At 36.8% G+C, this 25,089-nt stretch overlaps 1 protein-coding gene across 4 annotated transcripts in view; it reads right to left on the minus strand.

Moving 5' to 3' along the window:
• LOC121725862 (neurobeachin) overlaps window positions 1-25,089 on the minus strand; it is a 385,885-nt gene that overhangs the window by 159,672 nt on the left and 201,124 nt on the right. The window contains exons 12-31 of one of the 4 annotated variants that reach the window (XM_042113000.1): window positions 16,196-16,336; window positions 15,038-15,180; window positions 13,313-13,526; window positions 11,444-11,666; window positions 10,900-11,042; window positions 10,507-10,593; window positions 10,212-10,315; window positions 9,755-9,945; window positions 9,265-9,581; window positions 7,594-9,178; window positions 7,146-7,291; window positions 6,582-6,746; window positions 5,352-5,531; window positions 4,607-4,702; window positions 4,323-4,430; window positions 3,933-4,083; window positions 2,845-3,012; window positions 2,029-2,117; window positions 1,374-1,529; window positions 907-957 (exon numbers count right to left, since the gene is read on the minus strand). In XM_042113000.1, the coding sequence (XP_041968934.1) occupies window positions 907-957; window positions 1,374-1,529; window positions 2,029-2,117; window positions 2,845-3,012; window positions 3,933-4,083; window positions 4,323-4,430; window positions 4,607-4,702; window positions 5,352-5,531; window positions 6,582-6,746; window positions 7,146-7,291; window positions 7,594-9,178; window positions 9,265-9,581; window positions 9,755-9,945; window positions 10,212-10,315; window positions 10,507-10,593; window positions 10,900-11,042; window positions 11,444-11,666; window positions 13,313-13,526; window positions 15,038-15,180; window positions 16,196-16,336 (4,458 nt within the window). Of the gene's footprint in view, window positions 1-906; window positions 958-1,373; window positions 1,530-2,028; window positions 2,118-2,844; window positions 3,013-3,932; window positions 4,084-4,322; window positions 4,431-4,606; window positions 4,703-5,351; window positions 5,532-6,581; window positions 6,747-7,145; window positions 7,292-7,593; window positions 9,179-9,264; window positions 9,582-9,754; window positions 9,946-10,211; window positions 10,316-10,506; window positions 10,594-10,899; window positions 11,043-11,443; window positions 11,697-13,312; window positions 13,527-15,037; window positions 15,181-16,195; window positions 16,337-25,089 lie in introns of all 4 variants that reach the window. The other 3 variants (XM_042113001.1, XM_042113003.1, XM_042113002.1) reach the window with 3 other exon arrangements.

The following is a 25,089-nucleotide window of genomic DNA, read 5'->3' on the forward strand; positions in this document are numbered from 1 at the left end:
TTAAAAATATGAGCTAGAAATCTCTACAACAGATCTAACATGGTGTTGAAGTGAGAATGTAAAAAAACAACACAAGAAGCTAGGTGTAAAACCATGCACTACACATGAAAAGCTAGGCAATACCATATTAAAATACACATCAATTAAATTTTTCATACAAAATACACAGAATAAGATTATACAGACCGGTAAAAATATAGTTTCCTTAAAAATTACGTACAATAGAAGAAAGTTAGAAGGGAAGAACACATTTTAGAGATAGCACATCAATTAGGAGGTCTGGAAAAATACTTTGGCTAAATCCATAATATTTTATTTCAAAATCAAATAGGTATTTAATAATTAATATTAAATTTTCATTTCATATGATACATTTTTGTTACAAATAAAATACATTAAATATTTAGCTGTGATGCTTTATTATGTGCTTTGTGCTGTTCTGTCTAGCTTCTTACATAGTTGTATTTATAAAGGCAAGTGTCTTGAGTTTGTGGCATGGTGAAATATTAGATAATATAGCTCTTTACTTAGCTGTAACTGTTGCGTTATAAAGCTTGTGTGATTGTTATGTTGGCACAGGAAGCCTGTAGGTACTGAGTTGGATGATCTTCTATGAGATGTTTATCAAGTTTTTTTTTTAAATGTTTACTCTAAATATTCTTTAAGATAATGATCAGAACATTAAAAACTAAGTTACAGCATAAGCGATGTTTCATTTGCTCTATGCTAAAATTCTTTTTGATATTACAAAACAATGTATTAGACCGTATTGAATGAAGAATAGTCAATATTTTCTTGTAATCTTTATTCAAGTAATAGTAAACATCCCGAAACATAAATACCAGGCTTCCATAGACCAATAGATAGTGTCCACATACAAAACGATATGAATCTCAATTTACCAACCAGGTTAACAACCGACACCGTAATCTCCGGCAAAGTTTTCGGCTTTGGAGGCTTAGTTTTGAACAGATAAATAAATATAAGTATAGATTATAAAGTACTTAACACTTATTTAAATCCAACACGAATGTAATTTTCTAATTTTGAAAAAATCTAGACTTTTCTAATATCGAAGTACTAGTGACAGGGCTATTCTATTTAAATTCTAACATTTTACATTAATGACTAGTTCCTGAAGTTTTTTGACAGGAGTTTATCTATTCAGCAGCGTTGTTGATTGGTTAATATTTTGACGTTAGCCAATCAAAAGCGTCAGTGAATAGATAAACTTTAGTAAAATAACCTCAAGAACCGGGCATAAGGAAGGTAGGGCGAAAAAAGGGGACACCCAGTCAACATCGAGATTATAAAATCAGTCCGGAAAGTCCAACGGCTAATAGATAAGCAACCCTATTCCACCCTCAACTGACCTTCGTCTTCGGTTGTCTGACGCGGAGGCTCGACTTGAACAGCGGTTCCTCGTTCTCCGTAGCCGGGGACACCTCCACCATGGGCGTTTCCCCCGAATTCGGTTTAACTTCGTCCGTGGTGGTCTCAATTTTTGCCACGCTCTCCTCCTTTTCCTCCTTCACAATATATGCGACGGCAAAAAATAACGTTTGTAAAAGCAGTAAACGCACCACAGTCCACAACACCTCACAACAGCGGGAACCAAAAAGGGGAATGCGGTTTGCAAATAAAACTCGTCGATACTCGATACTATAGTATGTTTACGATGATTGGGAAAGGGTCATGCAAATCTATCCTTACCAATAAATTAAATTTCAATGTCAACTTTTTAGAAATGTCTTATCTAAAACTACCGAAATTTTAACAAAATTTTCATGCGTATTGACAATTAAAGTTACTTAATTTGAAAGGAAAACAAACGTAGACAGTATTTAAAGGATAAAGTTAACAAACATTTCAAATACCTAAACTACCGCCCTACATATTTTGAGACTATAGACCAGTACGGAACTCAGCTACAGTAAGAACATAGTAAAACCTATCGTACTACTTACGAATCGTCCATCGATAGAACATGCTAAGTTTAATGCAAGGTGATAAAACATGGAACCTTACCTTCATGGACGGCGAGTCTAGCTCGTTCATAGTCGAGTTGTTCTCGTCAACAACTATCATGGCGTACTCCACATCGTCACCGTTGTGTTCTGTTAAATATCAAAACACAACTTTAATATTCAGGCAAATGTCGTTGCGTAAACATCGAGAAGCATTACGAAGCGACGGATGTCTAGTTGGGTTGGTTGCTTACTATAATTTCTTATACCTATCTACAAATCCAAACAATCTAATGTCCTACATGTGAGTGATACACCTACCTACTTTCTTTTCAAAACAAAAAGCTACTATATTAATTTTATTATTTACTTTAAACTTCGGAACCGATTAAAACCATGCAATGATCGACATACCAATGTTAGATGATTCAGCAAATAATATGGAAAAACATAAAAGTTATAGCTGTGCCTAAGCAGTGTTAACACCGTTTTGTCCAATCACTTTGTCATAATATCGTCAGGTTCATAATTTTAAGGACTTACGGTCTTACCACAAAAGATTAAACATTTGTTGAACAGTTGTTTTGAGACCATTGTACTGAATTTTTCTCTAATTAACTGTTCAATGGGTGTTTAAATCTTATGTAGTAAGACCGTTAGTTTTTAGTTTTGACGACAAAACAGTGTGCGCAAACATCGACCACATCTATATAACAGACGCTCGCATCTCAATCCAACTATACAGGAAAGGGCAACACTTAAGCGCAAAGCCTGGCATAGGTTACGAAGATTGACATTGGCTTATGAAGGTTCGACAAGCTCAGCATGGATTTTCAGGCTATGATTGTGATGCGATCGTTTTGCGGGCCGCGTTTACCTGCGTGCGCGCGGTGGTAACTAGCGATGCGTGCGTGCGCGTGCGTATTATTGTTAACGTGTTGGCCGCAATCGAGTTTGCAGTGCGTGTGGCGGTGAGCCGGATGCCCACCAGGCAGGAACTGGGGGTACACGTGGTGGGACCACTGCGGGAACAACGGGCGGGATCCTGAGCCGGCAAACGCAACAGCGAGACCAGGAGAGCAGAAGAAGGAAGGAGATAGATTCAGCCGAAGGAGCAGTAGAATAAAGGAAGGAGCAGTAAGTTTCGTTTAGAGATGAGTCGTAACGTGGCAAGCATTGTGTTAGAGATTTTCGAAGATCGGCGTGAAGCGTGTCGTAAGTAACGTAGATTTTACCAGTGTTCCAAATCGTGACGCGAATATCAAGCGGCGTGGAAAAAGAAAAACGACACATTTGAGTTTTAAACGATTGACGATATACAGTTGTGTTAACAGCCAAAACCAAAATAATCGTTTTCTCCGTAGATCGGTGCCCTTTGCTCTTAACGCACTGTCTACAAAACCAACGCCATTGTCGAAGATGATTGTCGATTATGATACAGTTCATGTATAGGTGCAATGAAGCCTTTAGAAAGAAGCAAACAATCGTTAGGTACTGATGAAACATATTATGTAAATGTTACAATATCAAAATGATGTCGAATTGCTAGCACAAAACCAACAGTTTTAAATAAAACCAAAAATTATTTACAATATAAACACATTCTTCCATCTAAAGTCTTAAAGTAACATTTTACTGAGACTTTTCTAGAAAAAAATGTTGTCTGCTTATGCGTTCAAATGCAACAATATGGATTACTACAAACAAACCCCAAAAGAACAAGTCAAACCCTTTTACATAAACCGACTCATTGAGAAGGTACTATCAGAGAAGTTGATTCCTAGACATTTGGCGGACCTAAGTAATTTGGTAGTGTTGCGTTAAACTTTATAATAATCACAATTCACAGCTAAGTGCTAATATTGAATTGACATAAGCCGACCAAATGACGTAGGTCCGTCAACTGCTTATGAAATATGAATCAATTTCCTAAATGGTATTAACGGCGACGTGAGCAATACCCACCATGATGATCGTGCGCATGATGCAGGCGGCGGCTGCAGTCAGCCTGCGCGTGTGCCGGCGGCTCCAGTATGTCCCGATACTTGGACACCATCAGCACAGATATGAAGTAGACGATTGCCAGCGATAGGAACTGAGCTTGCTTCGTTTCCTCCTGGAATGTTTTGAAGAAAACTTTTACATCATTGTATTTTTTTTTTATTAAAAAATGCTTTACAACGTATGAGCGTCTATACGATTTTTGTCCTTTTCTGTCAAGCTGCTTTTGTGTACCAGACAAAACATCGTATAGTGTATTTATTATGTAATTAGTAACGTGGTTAATATATTAAAAGAACAAATAAATGAAATTCATAAGTTTTTACCAAATAATATGTTTATTGTTTAACTTACCACGTCTCTATAAATGACAGCGCGCAATCTATTCACGTCCATGTCTTGAAGTAACCTCTCGGGATCCTTGACGGGGCTCGACGCATCGGCCAGGCTCGCAACGACACTCTGTTAAAACGATTTATTTACTTGGGCAAAGTTAATATTTTCTAAAGTGTCTGTTGAATTACGACTATAACTTTAAAAGGGTAGCAAAAAATTAGGGTCGCATATAAAAAGTTAATGCGATACAACAAAATTATAATTAGAAAAGTACCAGGGACGCATGAGCTGAGAGAAGTTACCTTAGGGGAGGGCGAGTCGGTGTTGCGGTTGCGAGGGGCGCGGCACCGCTGGCGCTCTTTACACTCGAGGCAGTTGCGGACGGCGCACGTGCACACCTGTCGAGTTCGTCACTACACTAACTCTAGTCTACACACGCTCCTCGTGTGCTAAACTAACACTTAGGCAATTTCTAGTTTGGTCATGCCCAAATTGAACTTCTTAAGCACAAGTTATAAATTATAAAAGGGAAGTTTTTACACATTTACATACTTAGGTACATACAACTAGTCAATTACTGTACTTGTTGAAACAATATTAAAATTATCAAATTACGAAATTAACATCAGCTGACATGATTTTATTTTAAATAGTAATACGGTCATTACTAACAACAATAAGCCTTAGAAATAAATAAGTACCATTATAATATGGCAAGCGACGAACACAACGACTGTTTTTAAAAGTGTGTAGTCAGCATTGGTATATTTTGAAGATTGCTAGGTGAAAAGGTATTTACTTACAAGAAATATCAGGTAATGTGTTTACAGGGAAAAATATCTGAATCAATACTTAAATCATAATTTAACATACCTATGAGAAAGCTATAAAATCGTACATAATATATTAAATCTATTAAAAATCTAAAATTACTGTCAAATAAAATGTTACGAACTATAAGAAACTAAACACTTTCTATACTTACTTACATAAAAATGGGTGTTACTAATAATGTCTATGAAATTTTACCGTCTTTCAGCAACTTACCAGTCGTAGACACTGTCTGAGTATTCCACCACTGGACATGTTCTTCTCAGCTTCGAGTTCGGCGAAATTGAGCGCGCTGGCGAATATCAGGACGTCCGCCATAGACACCAGACGTTGAAGGAACGTCACGGCTACCTCCACTGGCATGCCTTGAGTCGGCTCGATCACGTCTAGTTCATTCTGTTTAAAATATAAATCAGTTAAGATCAATTAACTGATTAATATTATTATATATTATTGTTATTACTTATATAATAATATTATTATCTATAAAATAATATTATTATAATTTGACTACGCTTTCTATTTATATACTTTGTCCTTCATATTTTGGCAACTGTTAAGAGGATTCCACACCGCCGTTTTTCCATACAAACGCTGTCCCCTGTTTCCTCCCTGGATAATGCCGGTAGAGTTATAATTTTTTTCCTGAATATCTATGGCCACTATTAGCATGTCCCTATGTTTTCTTTTTTTTCATAATTTTATTATTAAAAAAGATAAGAACGTCCAAAAACCCAAAAAAATGGCAAGATTTTCCTCTGTGTTTAAACACCCAGAAAACAAAACTGGCTAAAATATACAAAAAAAAAAACAAAACATAGGAACACAGCTCAAGCCTTGCATTAATTCCTAATGAAAAAAGTACTTAAATCGGTTAAGTTTTGGAGAAGGAATTAGCGGACAACGAATCGAAGATTTTCTGTTCTTTTATTAGAACTTTTGTCGTATTGTCTCTATCGCGCTCTGCGGTGGGAGACTTGAGATTGGTGAGACAGCAATACATTTTCAAATACCTATTTTCAATTTCTCTCGCCCCTGGTGTATCCTCTTAAGTATAGTTTTCACAGAGCCAGTATTGGCTTGGCATATTATGCCGCGTGTGAACAGTTTTTCAAGCCAGGCTAAACTGTTCACACGCGGCATATACCAAGCCAATACTGGCTGCCAGTCTTATTGGCAGCCAGTACTAGCTCTGTGAAAACTATAGTTTATTAATAACAGTTTTCTTTATGTATTTTGTACTGTATAATTTAGGTAAAAGCAACTAAGTCGAAGCCATCCATACAAATATTGCCTTCTTTACGCTTAAACTGCTTAAAAATAATACCTAAAAAGGTATGTATATTGTATAAGTACCTATCACAAAAGACATAGTATTTATCAATTTTATCCCAGAAATTTTTAGGTTCATTGTAAAACAAAGTATAAATAAATTCAGCTACTTACATTGGGCGAAGTAGCAGACGCTAGTAGCGGCAGCAATCCCCCACAGGCGATGATCAGGTTGTCGGCCAGCTGACTGATCAGGTGTACAGTGTTGACCACGAATATCGCGTTTTCGCTGCTGTTCACGAAGTCTATCACCGACTTCGTAGAGTGACTTCTCCATACCTAAAAATATTTGTTAGTTTTCATAGACCATTCATATTAATAATGGATTTTGTTCTAAAACATACATATTTATATTTTTTATTTGAACAGTACAGACTTCATTACTTCATTTCCTCAAGTGACTAAACGATAACATCTACAGGTGTACTTAACAAAACTAAGTGATAATTCTTAAGGGTGAGTACTGTGTATGAGTACTTTTTTCACCTTTGTATGGAAAAATTCATGACGCGGGGGCGCTTGCCCATACAAATTCCAAAAAAAAAATGCTCTTTCAGCGCTGCTACTTTCACAGTGAACTCTTTATAAGAGGCACATACACACCCTACGGGCCTGAAGTATTATCACTTAGTTTTGTTACAGTCTGTATAAAAATATACTTATTTGTATATTGCTTACTTGAATATCTGTTTCCAATGAGAATAGGACATCTGAGAGCAATCTCTGATGTATGTATGACCAACGAAACTCCGGGATACGGAACGGCGGTCGCGTCGGCCCCGGAGAAAACATCGGACGATTGCATTTTGAAGGACGCTTGCTTTCTGCAAATAAACAAAATACATGCGGTTTGTATTTATTGCTATAATTTAATTTAAAATAACACTATTCATTATATTATTTAATCCATACTAATATGTACGTGTAAATACGAAATTGTGTCTGTGTGTCTGTCTATTATCTCTTCACGCCCAAAAAGCTGAAATTTGGTATAGAAATACTGTGAGACCCGGGAAAGGACATATGATACATTTCATCCCGGAAAAATGTACGGTTTCCGCGCGATAAACGAATTTTGGCGCAAAAGATTTAAGGGCGTCATCTAGTTTATTAAAAAAAAACTTACCGAAATGATTTGAGTCTACTTGTGTGCTTGTAGACGCGCTTCTAGGTCTCTTTGGCGATGTCGATGTATTCGTCCCCTGTGATGCAACACCTTCGCCTCTGGCGTCTTGTTTCATCTCATTGTCTCCCGGTAAACTAACTCTCCTTTTATCTCTTTCACCATCTCGGTTCCTTTCTTCCTCCTCCTCTTGTTCCTGCTTGTTTGCCAAGGAAATATTTTCACTGATAGTTGAAATAGGCGGTATTTCTGGAATTTCTTGGTATTCTGTATTAATTTCTGCTCTATGACTTTCATTCTTTAAATTTTCAGACGTAATATCAATGTTATCACTCTCCTCTATTTCTTTTCCACTCCTCAATTCCTCGTCAAGAGGCAGCACGCTACCTTCGTGAGGATGATCGGAAGGTAAAACTCTTTGAATATTATCATTATCATCAGTTATAATTTCTTCTTTTTCTGTGTTTTCCGGAACAACATTGGAAATAATATCTAAAACTATATCTTTAGCAATAGTTTCAGCTATTTGCTTCTCATCCATTATTTCTTCCATATCTGCTTCTAAATCTTCTCGGCCATTAGGAGTATTACCATCAGAAGTTTGACCTCCAGAAATGGCGCCAGAATCAGTATCGTCGTCAGTTTTAATTCTCACAGTCTCTAAAGCTATAGTTAACACATCATTTACTATATTAATAGCAATGTGTTTAGGATCATCTAAAGTAGTTTCATCAGGAATGTTTATGTCAGTCTTATCTAGTACTCTTCTTGGGCTCGTGGCTTCACTTGGAGTTAAATATAATTCGGACGGATCTGAAAGTTCAGATTCTCTTTCGTGAGCCATATTGAGCCCGTCAGCTATTCTCTCGGGACTAGCAGTTTCACTAATAGATAAACTTGAAGGGAGTCCTTCACTTTTATCGGTGTTGTCATCCTTAACATTATCGCATATATCTCCTATATCTCTAACTGGAATGTAATCGAGGCTGCCCTGTCGCGACAATGGTTTATCAGCTTTTTCTAAGTCCATTTCAATCGTTTCAATTCCCGACTCCGAACTTTGAAGATAATGAGTTTCTATTATTGATTCGACTAATTCAGTGTTAACATCGATGACTTTATCGCTGCAGTCGATTTCTTCGGCGTCGTCGACCGCATGTTCTACTTCCGTATTACTATTAACACTATCACAACCTTCTACGCTGGGCACTTCGGTACTATCACGCTTAGGACTATGAACTTTACACACTTCACTATATACTACTGTAGTCCGACTTTCCTCTGCACTCTCACTTGCATTTTTACACCTACACGATTCGATTTCTCGTAACGAAAGTCCTTTGCCTATTTCAGTTTGCGCTCCATGATTGAGCACGTTCTGTTTTCGTATTGATGTATCTTCTACGCTCTCGTCCGTATCAGGTACTACTTTTGTTTTGACGTGCCCATCCGTGTGCCGATCCCAGCCAGATATAGTCGAGATCGGTCGTTGTTGCCTCTCAGCCGGGTCTGTGATGTTATCCGCACGCCGCTGCTCATAATGTTCGTACATTTGAGCGAATTGAAGCTTGAATTCTTCGTATGAAACCTGGAAAATATTTGTTACGTAAATATATAAGAATAAACGAATGAAGCTATTTTGAAAGATCATTTGGGCTACAATTTATTATTTACCTTGGAATGAACAATTGCTAGAGTATCTACCCACACTCGCCATCCTCCGTATTCATGTTTGATAGCATGATGTAACAGCATTCTGAAGAGGGAGTAAACCATATCGGATATTTTCTGCTCCTCGGCGTTCTTGGGATGAATATACGCCATTGCTATTAGCCACTCCTGCCAAACAGACATCTGTAAGACCGTCCGTCTGTTCTCTCTGTTGTTACTGCACAGTAGAGTCATGTCGGATAAGAATAGCTTCTTCACTTCCAATAGCTGTTCCGTTTGCTTTGATTGTCTTATTAGGGTTGCCACTACTTTAAGGATCACTAAAAACAAACATATAAATTGTTAAAACAAATTCTTTGTTATGAAATGGTTTATAGCATTCATCTTCAACAATATCTATCTATATAATATTACCTCCAAGACTGCTCTTGTGACATTATAAATATAAAAATAACCATACCGACATTCTGTAGTACTCAAAGTTTTTACTTACTCGGGTTTTCAAGTCTAAAATGGGGTTGTGGTTCAGGATGCGCCGTATACAACACTTGTTGAGCCACATGCTCGGTGAGAAGTTCGTACAGCGCGTTATACACCGGCAGCGCCAAACCACCGTTACCGCCGCCCAGCCGCGTCGCCAGCAATGTATACAGGTTGTGCGGAGACATCACGTCGTACTTACGTCTGAAATCACAATCAGGTGTTTAAGTGGAAAATTCTTTTTGCACATCTGACATTTTTGGAATGGGAAAAAACCATTAAGCTCGCGATATTACTTTTAGTGCGGAAGGTATAAAGTATGACCGATTCAGGCGCTTTAATATGTTTGACTGTGCTGTAAAGGTCTTACTTCCGGTACTTTATAAATGTTAAAAGAAACTCTACTACAAAATTTTCTAAAGACGGCTTCAACGTATGAATGAGTTTTTTAGAAGTTCAAGAAAACTTACTTGTGAGTGCTCCTACTTAAAAAGAAGCCTAAAAGTTTGAGAGCCTGTAGCCTTATTAATTGACTTTCGGACGACAGCAGCTTAAAAATTGTTCTGACTCCACCCTGAAATTAAAAGGAGAATTATAGTATTGTTGACTAAAATATAAAAGTGCTCACAAAATAAGGGTATAAATAATAACCAGGCACAGAATTATTTATTTTGACATGTTATAATAAAATATGTATAATTATGTTTTGTGACTCGATTCGCCGTTTGGCCTTATAATATACTACGAAACTACCAGATGTCTTACCTTAGCATCAAAAGCAGGTACCATAGAGCTGGGATGTTCAGACATTAACGAAATCAACATTTGTAGGACGTCGTGAAGATTTTCATCCTGAAAATTGAAACGAAATTAATTTTATCATTTTATATAAGTAAATAAATCTTACATTCATGTAATTTTTTTAAACCTTGTTACGAATTTTATATAAATATTTTTTTCAATATCTTCTAAATTAAAGTTGGTTTTAAAATTATTTATTGCGTAAATCCAATAATCAAGTAAGGCTTACTTGTTATATTCTACGTTATTTCTGTATTTAAATTTCAGGCTTTTTCTTTCTATAACGACATAACGACACAATATTTAACAAAGGACTAACTTTAAGATTAGCGTAGTTCCGCCTGAGAGTAAGCTTACCTCGTGCATAGTGGTAAGGTAGTTGAGTATGGACTGTAGTTCGTCTTCCTTCACTCCATTGCCGATCATTATCAGCTGTTTGAGGAACAGCAGAATGTAGGCTCGGATCGTCAAGATGTCCTTGTGCGCCGGTCTGGGGCCGTCTGAAAATAGAGCGGCCAACATTATTCATTGTAGGTACGTTATTGTATAAATTGTATGATATCAGAGACCAGGTATATTTATTACTCTATGATGATGACTTTAAGCAAGTTGTGGTCCGACAATGGTCTGTTGGTAATTGGATGTCATCGACATGGGAGCGTAGATATGAAACAGTACTTACTCAAAACAATACTCGTACTAGCGTTAGTTTTTATTTCGCCCGCATTCAAAATAATACTACCTGGATGATATTGACAGGAGGGTAGGTGTAAAATTATAGAATTCTCATACCTGTGATATTCTAGACTCTAGATTTTGTCTACACGCTTAATATCCTTATAGGTCTGTATATCAAACAAAACGTTTATATGCAGGCCACAGCATCGCAGTTTAAACTTACCCAAACCCTTCGGCGTGATGCCACTCTTCGTCCTTGGATTGACGACCCAATAATAATACTTCAGGGTATGGACGGTCTGCAGCACCGTGCTGACGCGTCTCACACTGCCGTATATGTGGGCATCGGCCAGGAAGTCAGTCGCCAGGTAGCAGTACAGTCGAGCCTGAACCGCCGCCGGCGTGTGGATCCACAGGGACGGGTTGAACAGGATATGGTCCAGCAGCTGCCACGTCAGAAACGATTGACAGAAAGACTACCGTTAGCATAGAATTACTGCTCGATGGCTGAAAGCGAAGGCTCCTTTGCGAGATTAGTTTTTTTTTAAATTTTAATAAGAGACGTCTATAGGATTTCCAAGATAGTAACATTAAACTTTAACTCAAATGAATTTTAAGTGTTTCTGCAGTTTAACAATAATGTGCAAAGATTATTTGTATTACAAAAATATTTAAAAGCGTTAACTTTGCGTGAAAACAAGTAAAGTGCTAAAATGGATAAGTTGTGGAGTTCAGTGTACAATGTAGATGAGGATGGAAAAAGAATTTACAGCTAAGGAGCGTGCGCTTACAACCATCGGAATAAATTAAACCTTATTGTGCAGTTTCATTATATAACCTTAAAGATACAGCCTCCCATTTACCTCAAATATACCCCTGATAATATACATATATTACATATTCGTTAACGTGGGAGAGCCATGCTTTGGCATGAATGGGCCGGCTCAACCGGAGAAATACCACGTTCTCACAGAAAACCGGCGTGAAACAGCGCTTGCGCTGTGTTTCGCCGAGTGAGTGAGTTTACCGGAGGCCCAATCCCCTACCCTATTCCCTTCCCTACTATCCCCTATTCTCTTTCTTACCCTCCCCTATTACCCTATTCCCTCTTAAAAGGCCGGCAACGCACTTGTAGCTCTACTGATGCTGCGAGTGTCCATGGGCGACGGAAGTTGCTTTCTATCAGGTGACCCATTTGCTCGTTTGCCCCCTTATTTCATAAAAAAAAATCAAATTCACATAACATTTACAGAAAATTAATTTAAAATCTTACAACTTGTTTGATTTAGCAATTACGGACAGCACCAATACACAACTTGAAATAATTGACCAAGCTCTATTTTTCAACACAATTTTACAAATATTTTATGCGGTACACAAACTCTACATCTTTGTCTGGATAGCCAATCTAAGCTTATTTTGTATGCGTGAGATACTAGTCACACATCAATCACACAGTATGTTTTTGTAGTTAACCAAAAACGGTAAAACTAGCTTAAAAATAATATCGCATAATGATCGTGACACAAAACTATAAGTTGTGGTATTTGTGTTACATGTGTGTGCGGTGTGCCCATTAAAATAATATGTTCTAATACAAATTCTACGATCAAACTACAAGCATTGTGTTTTTAAGCTCTAAGTGCGGACCCCAGATTTCAAGCAAGCGAGGTCTCATAAAAGTGTACCCAGTTACCCACCATAGAATCCCTCGAAGAAAATTACTTTATCTCCAAGATTTGATAGCAAATTAATATTGGGGAGTGCTTAATTTAAATTTACGCTGCTAATTTTGCGAGCCCCTCCAGAAATCTCGGCTAAGTTTGGATGAGAAAATTTTGCATGTTTTATCTTGACATAATTTCCACATTTAATGTGTAATTTAAAATCTTATTTTCTCTTGAGTATATTTTAGACTTGATTTAACGAAAGTTACATGGCAGAGAAATAATTAAAAAGATTCATAGTCCGATGGGCACAAACAAATCTAACGAAAATCCTTATTTTAAAGCTTCTATTCAAAAACTAATCTAATCACTCTACCTGACATCTATGACACAACATCAAATACAAACTCTAAACTACGACATACTTGTTTCAACAGTAGATCCGAATTAGGAGAGCAGCAAGTGACTAGATGTTTGGTCAAATGCAGGAAGGAGGCCAGCGTGTCCGGGGTGAGGTGATCGCGGCCGCACCGCTGCAGCATGTGCGATATTACCAGGAAACCACGGCACTGCAGCATGTGTTGTTGTACCGTGCTACACGACTCCACCAAAGAGCAGACGAAGCCAAGAAGTTTTGAACTGAAAAAAGGAAAATAAACTTCGAAGTTTATTTGCTTCTGTAATTGAAAATTTTTATTAACGTTAATTTTTTTTAATTGAGTATGCATAGGAAACTACACTTCAACTTTTGAAACATAAATAAATCATCCTCCTCAATTCTCCCTTTTCCCGATAAATCCGTCCGTATATCCCTGGTCGTGATCAGGCAATTAGAAGCGCCGAGGAGTTAGCTGCAAGTATTATTCGGTCATTCTGTAGACGCGAACTTTGTGAGGGATTAGGCTATGACATTGAATGTGCATTTAGTGGGGACCCGGCCGGAGATAAGCTACTGCGGAATATTAATCAATGGAAATGAAGTGCTACAATTAGTTATGTAGAAGGGTTATTCGACTGGGTGTAGAACTAATAGTAATTAACAACGGCTTCATAAGCTTCACTGAGTTTAGGTATGCGTTCATCGTACATAATTTGAAGGGACGTAATTATATCGCTGAACTGCTTATAAAGCAAAGCTATGACATTAATTTAAGGACCTCGTAAGAATAGAATTAATAAGTGTGTATAAAAATTCGTAATATCTCGAGTGATACTCGAAATCTCGTGTAATTAAATTATTGGATTTAAAAGATGGCAAGCGTCACTTAAATCCAGGGCTGAAATTCAGACTGCGGCCTTAAGAGGATTCCACACCGCCATTTTTCCCATACAAACGCTGTCCCCTGTTTCCTCCCTGGATAATGCTAGTAGAGTTATAATTTTTTTCCTGAATATCTACGGCCACTAATACAATGTCCCTATGTTTTCCTTTTTTTTCATAATTTAATTATTAAATAAGATATGAACGTTCAAAAACCCAAAAAAATGGCCAGATTTTCCACTGTGTTCAAACGTCCAGAAAACAGATTTGGATAGATTATACAAAAAAAGCAAAACATAGGAACACAGCTCAAGCCTTTTTTTAATCTTTAATGAAAAAAGTACTTAAATCGGTTAAGTTTTGGAGAAGGAATCAGGGGACAACGAATCGTTGATTTTCTGGATTTTCTGCAGTTGTCTCTATCGCGTTCTGCGGTATAGGCTTGAGGTAAGGGAGACAGCTATAGATATTACACGTACTTTTTTTTCATTTCTCTAGCTGCTGTGGTATCCTCTTAACGACGTCACTTGTCTGAAGCGCGTGACAGCCAGTTTAGATAAACCTTTTGCGCACTAAATGGGGCCGTTAACATTTAAATTTTATGTACTAGGCTAATGTCCATGGTTTCTAATCTATTTTTGGGATATTTTATGGGTTTATTCAAAAGAAAAATATATTGATATATAGATAGCTATTGATATTGTGTTTTGAGTAGTTTTGCTGCAATTTAAGAAAAACAACATACTTTTTAAAAAAAATATCTTTTGTACTAAAAGCTGGTAAAACTTAAAATCATATAAGTAAATGGGAAATTTCATACCGTAAATACGGGAGAGCGTTGCTGTATAATATTAAGTTAGACAAGCTCTTAAATTATTTAGGAACATACCATAACATGGGGTCTCGTTTGGGGTCTGACGCCGGGGCATCGTGCGGCAGGTCGAGCTGCGCGAACAAGGGGAACAGAACCTGCACCCCGCCGATGGAGTTCAGCGCGCTGTGGATGGAATGCGTCACCACCGCTTTCACCTCCTGAAGAAGAAAAAAACATTTTTGTAATTGGAACATGACGTCGCTACCGCACGTCTGCTCTGTAACTGTGCTAGGTGGGATGCGGGCACGCCCTTCGCAATCAGTACCTACGTTTTCAGAATTCAAGTAGAGCTAACTAGTACCTATTCTAAATTTAAATGTTTAATGTCCGTTTTCTAAAGACTTTTGACTGCAATTTATCTATTCAACAATGCCGATTGGTCAATGTTTTGTTAACAAATCAAAAGTAGTATGTGAATAGATAAATTCTTTCAAAAAACCTCAGAAATCGGGCATTATTGGTATGAAGAGCAAACGAACTGATAATGATAACGACCACCTCATTAATCCATTTCCATGCCACGACAGAAACCTTTGACGTCGCGTTTATATCACAGATTTTCCCAGCGATAATTTCGCCGCCTCCGAGATTCGTTCAAAAGGGATTTAACGAGAATTTGAGAAAACTGAATTCGATAAATATCCCTTTATCATTTGGGTACATCATGTTAACCTCTTCACTCAAAAGACTTGATCCGCTGTACGTGACGCGGTAACCCTGAGCAACCATTATGTAGCGACGTGTTTTTGCTAAGCCTCGGCACATCCCGTACGTTTCTTATCGCATTTTCAAACGCGAAACAAAATTCCTCCCTTTATTACGTAAATCCTACGAGACTCTTACGTAACAGTAGTTTCTAAGAAGTGTAAAGTTTCAGTCTCAGTAAAATAAATGTATGAATTTAAACCATTCTTTTAGAGAGCGGGCTGAGTGCCAAAATAAAGTTGCAGAGGTAGGTACGGTGTATTCAAATGTAGATCTTTAACAAAGTCAAATATTTGATTTGACTGAATTTAGTTTTTCAAATTTTTTCCAGTGAAAACGTTCAACATATTAGACGTTAACTTTGAAATCTTTGTTTCTCGTTCACCCATCCAAGCGACCCAAAGGGTTAATGCGCGGTATCATGCGACGTTTGCGTACCAGGCTAACATGGGACAGTAAGGGTTGTACCTGTAGCATTAGCGCGTGGGGCGTGTGCACGAAATACGACACGTTGCCTTTGGGCGCCGACTGCAAACACAGCTGGCCATCTGTCGCCACCGGGTTGTACATGAATACAATGGCGGACGACAGTTTACCGTCGTAGAGCACCTGTAAATTTATAAAACCTTTAGTATATGAATAAAATCACGAGCGCGGACTTCGTGAAACTTCTGCTAAGTAACTACTTTAGAATTTCAGTATAAAAATAGCTTTTGATGTTACGCAGTTAGCGAGCCCGGAGCATTGTAGCGAACTTACTTATTAACATCAAACTAATTAGCTTATTCTACGATAAACTAAACTAAACTTTGGTTCAAAAGGTAAGCTAATTAATTACCGATTGCTGATTTCAATAACCTACTTGCTAAAATACGCGTATGAGAACAAAATCAAATACGTCGACAATAAATAGTATAGACCGTTTAGGTCTAAGGACGTTTTGTCGTGAATGAAATAGGTTTAAATGATCTATCATGCGAAAATTGTCAGTTTACCTGGAATTTTCGCTATTGAAATAGGTTATTGATATTTGAAATCGACAAAATCAATGTATACATACAATTACTACGAGCCTATATTACCAAAAACCTGAACAAATAACATACAACAATATTATAAAAGATAATATTTCCACATGCATACCTATCACAAACAATAAGTCAACACAAAAAACATAAACAGTATTTTCTATGACCTGATAGCTCAAGTTAGTTACACCAATCACACTCTTTCGCTGTTTAGATATCACGGTAAGTACAAGTTACAACAAAAAGATAGAAGCGCGTTAGAGATAATATATTTACGAGTAAAAGAGCGTAGCGAGATGTCAGATTGCATATTTTGTAGAAAGAGATATTTATAGTAGAGTTAATAGCAGGGTAGAGCCTAAAGATTAAAGAACTAACACCCGAAAATCAAGATCCGTGCCCAGATGTACCCATTATTATGCATATTATGCCCATTATTATGTGTGTTAAGAGGGCGACTAACCCAAAAAATCAAACATCGTCCTTCTCTCTTCACACTCACGCCCGTCTTTCATATGCTAGGTGAAAAAGAACGACGCGGATCATCGCCGAATTCGTTTTTTCTCAATAACTCGATAAATATACAACATTTTTAAAATCCGCTAGGTCGATCTCTCAATGATAGAATTTTATACAATGTGGTTAAAGTATTAACTTAGTTCAATGCACGGTTATGGCAATAAATGAAAAATTCGTGAAAATTAGATGCATCTTTGTGATTTTTTTCTATAGAGAAAATTTTATGATATCGTGTTTTTGCTCATATCGAATTCTTGGAAATATAATGTAGTATCTAATTTTAGAAAATGAAACAATTCGGGGCTTATTTCAAGTATAAAAATGCTTTATAAAATCGACACTTTAGGGTTAGTCGTTAAGGTTAGTTAAGAGTTAACATAATATACTTAGTTAGTGTAATGCATAATACAGGTAGGAAAAAACAAAGTGTAAGAAAGCAAATAATACTTTAGAGTACCGTACACTACAGTGTGTTAGTGTAAAAACAGTTATTTTTAAAACCATCAAATGAGACCGTCAAAATGAACAACTTTTTCTATGAGAACAATGCTGGGAACTCAAAAAAATCCGTCTTCATACCCATACAAATTACCGATCCGGGCATCCGTATGGGTATGAAGACGGCATTTGAGTTCCCAGCATTGTTCTCATAGAAAAAGTTGTTCATTTTGACGGTCTCATTTGATGGTTTCACTTACACAAACACACTGTATATTGCATGTGTAATGTGCCACTTTAAATATAAAGTTCACTGTAAAAGTTGCAGCGCAGTAATTTTTTTTTATTTGTATGGGGCAAGTGACAAAAAAAATCGGAGTGCGAGTCGGACTCGCACACGAAGGGTTCCGTACATTAAGAGCTAAAATAGGCAAAAAAATGGTATTATTTGTATGGGAGCCTTACAAATAATTACATTTACCCTTAAATGTTTATTTTATTTAAATTTTATTATTTAATTATGAAAGAACAAATACTATTAAGTATTTTGAGACGCTTTTGACTACATATCTGTGAATAAATGATCTTGATTCTTGATTCTTGTGAATATTTCAAGTGCCTACGTGTAGCCATTATTGATATAAAGCAAATAATCGGCCAAGTGCGAGTCGGACTCGCGCACGTAGGGTTCCGTACCGTTATATACCAAATTAGGGCAAAAATTGTATGCAAAAATTAAGGAGGGCTCCCATATATTCTGTATGGGAGCCCCCCTTAATTATTATTAAATATTAAAGTACGCATATAACTAAGGACCTTGAGAAAAATTCAAGTATTATTATTGCTATAGAGCAAATAAAATTGAATAAAGAAATTAAAAAAAACCCCCCGCCAAACAACTTTAAAAAGTAATGAAATAATATTTACTGCCTGTAAGTTCAAATAATTCCTAATTTGTGTAAAGTAATATTTTAGTCCATAATTGTTGTCACGGTGTGTTCCTATAGAATCCAGGTGATGCTGCAGCAGCAGCATGTAAATATTTACTGTCTATCTACTTCTTACTGGTTGTCGCTATTAAAATGAGCCCAAACACGAAACCTCTGCTCTAAGTTGGCGAGGAGTTGGATATCCTATTGATTACCAGGTGATGCTGCAGCACCAGGTTAACTTTCCATTAATATGTGTATACGTATATTGTATATTCACAAATCTCATGAACTACAATGAAATATAAAACCCATCAAACGACTGCAAGTTGCTAACGGCCTTTCATGAACCAGATAAACCCTGATTGTCCAGCACTTAGCAGGCTGATGATGATGAATTAAAGCTAAGAACACTCTCGATCATGTCAGCTTTCAAACAAAAAAACTAGATCAAAATCGGTCCACCCGTTTGGATGCTACGATGCCACGGACAGATACACACACAGACAAACAGACAGACAGACAGACACGTCAAACTTATCTAATATCACCCTTTTTTGTCGGGGGTTAAACACCCCTCTTTTTTGTCGGGGGTGAAAAAGGCCAAAAAAGCACGTTTGTTGTATTTGTTGTTATAGCGGCAACAGAAATACATAATTTGTGAAAATTTCAACTCTCTAGCTAATACCATTCTTACAGCCTGGAGACAGACAGACGGACAGACATCGAAGTCTCAGTAATAGGGTCCCGTTTTTACCCTCTGGGTACAGAACCCTAAAACTACTCTTTCAGCACTGCTATTTCACAATGAACTCTATATAAGGGACTCATGTAGGTACAGAGAGCTCATACACACTTTAAAGTATTATCACTTTGATTTTGTTACAACCTGTATATACATATGTAGATCCCTGTTTGCTGTTGATTACTGCCTTCGCTCCCGTTATAACGGGCCTGTTATGATAATTATAACAAAACTAGTAATTACTCTCCCTCGTAGGCGGAAACTGTGTAATAATATTAAAGTACCTGCTAATAACTAATAGGTAATAACCAGAAGCGCACTGCAATAAAATCTATTAAGTACTTACTCACATGTAGTAAACGTAAGCGGCATGGCCCATGACACTTATTATATCGAAAGTATGGTGTGGCCGCAGGTCGCGTTGCGGCCAGGTGCGCGTCGTCTATGGCGGTTTCATACGAATACCATACTTTCGATGGCCGCTGGCCGCTGCGGCCTTCGAGATAGATACCTTAGTATGAAACCGCCATAGACGACGCGCACCTGGCCGCAACGCGCACCTGGCCGCAACGCGACCTGCGGCCACACCATACTTTCGATGGCCGCCGCGGCCTGGCCGCAAGTGCGCACCCGGGCTTAGCAATGCGTTATGTCAAATCCCATACATTTTTGACATCAAACTTCGCTCTCAAAACAAGCGAATGCAATATAAAGTACTCTGTGTACTTCGTAGAATCAAAATAATGATAAAAATTAATTAATTTAATAATGAATAAGTGACATAAATAAAACAAAAGTTACCTACATATTTAATTTCAACTATACGTTCCGATTTAGACGTAATAATAAAATCTAACAAATTATGCGACCACATACCTAATTAGAGCTGGCGTAAGCATAAATTAAATTTAGCAATTAGAATTTTAGCTAATTTAATTAGTAAATTGTTATTATTATATGTGAATATGTATGATAAATATAATTTTATCCAACGCGACGCAACTCAGTAAATCTAGTAAAGTGGAAAATTAATATACATATAAATTAGGTAACAAATTAAATCGTCGGTAATTTGCATAACAGATGTGACACTGTGTCAGAATCTTTCCTAAATTATTATGTGGCTGTGAAACAAAATGTTTCGTACAATAGAAAATTTTATATTAAGTATACTAGATGTCAGGGAATGGTGCCCGTGTGCATTTCACACATTGCACATAATATGGTAGTGGGGGCCCTGCTGGATGTCCCGGTGAACATTGTATCAGTTCTCTCCTAAGTCCTAATATAAAACTCCCCAGTCCCCGGTACTACCACGAACATTAATTCAAGACTACAATTAGCCAAATCGGTCTAGCCGTTCTTGAGTTAACTAGACTTACAAAAAATATTTTTTAATTTTTATAGATTAGAAATCGATAAGAATAAAACGACTAACGGCCGTTCCCAATATTTGTGTGGGAATAATGTGGTGGCGGCCAACCTTCCGACCGGGCGAGGTATGTGATACATTTCAGCTGTCGTATATATACTGACGCGCTCAGAAAACTTCGATAGCGCGATGTAGGAATGTTAGCGAATTGTGGGTACCGCCACATTTGATCTATCTCTGGTTTTGCCCTACTAGAGATAGGCATAGCTCACATTAGACATTAGAGACATATATTTTATGTCAATTGTGAGCTATTCCTATCTCTAGTAGGGCAAAACCAGAGATAGATCAAATATTGGGAACGGCCGTAAGAGCTGACGACCAAATCGGTCATGTATTAAAACTCCGTTAGCTACTTCCCTGAACAACCTTTTCTGATAATCTGCGTGCTGGAAGGCCGTGGCCGTGGGCGGTGGGTGTGGGAGTAGTGGGATGGGGAAAAAATGGAAAAAATGCAGGTTCAGCGACTTTATTTTTTTTCCAAACAGTTGCTCTGTACTTCCTCTGCACCCAAAATAATTTTAAATCGATCGGGTGGTGGGAAGGGGTTGCCAACGTTAATTAAAAGTAGGAAAATTATTATTATTTACCCACATGGGTTCAGGCTGTGTTTTTTCTGACGCGAGATTAATTAGTATGTAATCCCAAAAAAAAAGCCAAAATTTTTAAATTAAAAAAAACCTACATTATTTTCCATTTTTTTTCCCCAGGCCACCCCACTACACCCACACCCACCGCCCACGGCCTGCCAGCACGCAGATTATCAGAAAAGGTTGTTCAGGGAAGTAGCTAACGGAGTTTTAATTACATCTGAAGCCACATGACCGAGTTGGTCGCCAGCTCTCTGTCGAAAAGTCATCAAACTTCAAGCCAATCGTACAAATCTAGGTCTAATCTATAATATAAAAATGAGTCGCTGAATGTGTTGCTAAGCGCAAAACTCGAGAACGATTGGACCGATTTCGCTAATTCTTTTTTTAAAATATTCCTTGAAGTACGAGGATGGTTCTTACGGAGAGAAAAATTAAAAAAAAAAATCCTGAAAAAGTCTAAAAACAACACTTTTCTATACTCCCATACAAAAGTTAAAGAATCGACTGTTAGGCGATACGAAGTTCGCCGGGTCAGTTTTATGGTTTTATAATGAGCTGGTTCTCCAGCTCATTGTTATAAAACCATAAAACTGCTGTAAAAGGAGAACATAAACAAGTATAGGTTGTACTTGACAGCCCATTGTGTTGAGGCTCTGTCGATTTAATAAACCACTCTGCAATCCTAGTCACTTGTGAATTATGATATTTTTACGTTTAGGAAAATTTTCTTTTATTTGACTTTGAGAGCTTCATAAAATGGTAAAATACTTATGAAACCTAATAATAAAATATTTAAAATTAAATACGAGTAAAATAGTAATTTTAGTGAGAATAAAAATTAATACAACTTAGTAATACACAAGGTGTTACCAAAACAAGTTATATATTATAGAGTTCACTGTTGAAATGGCACAGCTAAAAGTAATTTTGTTAATTTTTATAAGGGTAAATTCATAACCCTAGGGCGCTTTGCTATAAAAATCATAAAAGATAACTCTTGCAGTGAAATCACAACTCACACCCTAAAATATTATCACTTTGGTTTGTTACAGCCTGTATAAAGCGATAAGTATCCAAACACTGGGTGCTAAAACGCGCTTCAACGTAGTTTAAAATGTAACACCACGGCGAAAATTTTACAATCCCGTATTTTTACGATGCCCAAACTAAGTTATAATAACTGCTGTTTGTCGCATTCTCTATCGCATAAAATGCAGTAGCGAAACAAACAACTAAAAGTTTTGGACACAAGACAATTCGCTCTGACAAACACAAACTAGACATGTTGTTGGAACTTTGCGAGCATTTTCCTGTAAATAAGTGCTGTTTGCATTGCATTCGTGTACTTCATTGTCCTACCTCTAGCATAACGAGTTCAGCATTCAGCCAAGTTATCATTATTTAGAACGACAAAGTTCGACAGCAAAAAAAACTGCTTGCACTTCGGGATTACCGGCAAACGCATTAAACGAAAGAGATTTCACCGCTTGGTAGAAAAAGAGGGGATATTATTGTCTTTTCTAAGCTATAACGCCGCATCGGCAGTCTACTCTACATCTGTCTTACGAATTCACATCAGGTTGACATGTGACCAAGTTTGGAGTTAAACAATTTTGCTCATCCCAAAATAGTGCACAATGCCGCTAAATAGGTTTTTGATAAAAAATGTTTATATAAACATTTTTGACATCTAAAGCATCGGTAAAGTTCTATAAGGATCGTTTTAGTAAAAAATAATGTTCTTATTCTTCAGTGGCCAAAACAACCTGGGCTAATGTAGAGGTTATACAAAGGGATACTTTACTTTATTAAAATGGTCAGTAATCTAAATATCATTTTGCTAACAGCTTCGCAATGAAATTAAACGGACGCCATTAATATAACGAGCTAGAGCCGTAGTTGATTGAGCTCAGAAAAATTAATTAAAATCTCATAGCCAATTAGTAAATTAATTTCACGTCTATTGATATGTCATTCAATAATATATCCATACTGTATCTGTAATCTGTATATGTACTGTATTAATAATATAATTTCGAAATAAAAAAATAATAATATTATGTTTATTACTTCTACCCGCATAAACGGCTAAGTCGATTTTGATACAATTTGGAATTACTACATCTGGGAAGGGACGTAGGATAATTTTCCTCGCGGCAAAACGTTCTAGTGCGATAAGAAAACTTGTCCACGAAAGCTTTTTTATTCAGAATAGTACGTAATTATACGATATATCTGATATTAAAACGCCTAAAATCCCCATGATAATGAGACCACAATGTAAATTTACATTGAGTACTGATCAATGATCATATTAAAAAATCTTTAAAAGATAAATATGAAACAAAAGTACACCACATAAAATTACAATAAAGGGTTTAAAACGCGGTCACGGTGTAATTTGAATACAAATCATAAAAGGTATTCCAAAAGCCATACCCTGAGGGTAATATTCCTTTACAATAACAAAAGCTCCTTAGGGTTAGCTCGCTCCGTACGTCATCCTCACGCCTATTAATAAATTAAATAAAAAAGATCATTACCATGTGGGAGAACATTAATTTCTTTGACCCAATTCGAGATAAAAGCATGTTTTACATAATTGCCCGCTATTCCGCCTCAGTATAAGGGTGAAGCCAAACGAGCGTAATTTGTGAGTTGTGACTTGTGAGTCGCAGAATTTCGGTCGCGTAAATATCTTTTCATATAAGTAAATCGTGACTCACAAAAGTACGCTCGTGTGAATCGCAAAATTACGCTCAAACAGGACTTTTGTATGAAACTGAATGCAGCAGAATTTCTGCCAGCCGAAATTCTGCGACTCACAAGTCACAACTCACAAATTACGCTCGTTTGGCCTCACCCTTATTGTGGGACTATACGCGCCGGGATTACGGACTTGCAGGAAAACTCACATCACTGAAATTAGATCTATGCGTTAATACGGTTAGACTAGCACGAGTCGGCGCATGAGTACCGAAAACTGTTCCACCTCAATTTTTTTTATGCAATCCTCTTCAAATTGCTCTCCTGATGATATAAATGCATGTTGCCAGGGCGCAACCCGGTGCCATATTGTTTGTACAAACATTGTTTAAACAATTGCAAGGAATTGTTATTTTTCAACCGAACAATTTTTTTTTAATATTCTTTATTGAAATACCAATAAAAAAGGTCCTATGACTTTTTACGATAAAGTTAATATTTAGAAGATATGAATTTTTAAAGGCTCGAAAAACCTCAAATTTGGGTACTTTCGACCGATGAAAAATATATTTAAAAAAATAATAATGTCAAAGTAATATATTTTTTTTAATTCTATATACAATAGTTAATAATATTGTTAATAGAGATTTCAAAAAATTTCATTGTTTATATCTTTTTTTTATCTTAGCAAAAGTAGACAAAAAATTGTGTTTTTGTATGGGAGTATTAAACAATTACTTTATTTTAATTTTATTATTAATTATTAAAGTACAAATATAATTAAAGATTTTGTAAAAATTTCAAGTGCCTAGCTGTTACTATTATTGATTACGAGCAAAAAAGGCAAAAAAAATCACGTTTCTTGTATGGGAGCCCCCCTTAAATAATATACTTTATTTTATTTTTAGTATTTGTTGTTATAGCGGCAACAGATATACACAATCTGTGAAAATTTCAAAACAATATTATTAA

Source organism: Aricia agestis, chromosome 4 (assembly GCF_905147365.1).
Source record: "Aricia agestis chromosome 4, ilAriAges1.1, whole genome shotgun sequence".
NCBI classification, from domain to species: domain Eukaryota; kingdom Metazoa; phylum Arthropoda; class Insecta; order Lepidoptera; family Lycaenidae; genus Aricia; species Aricia agestis.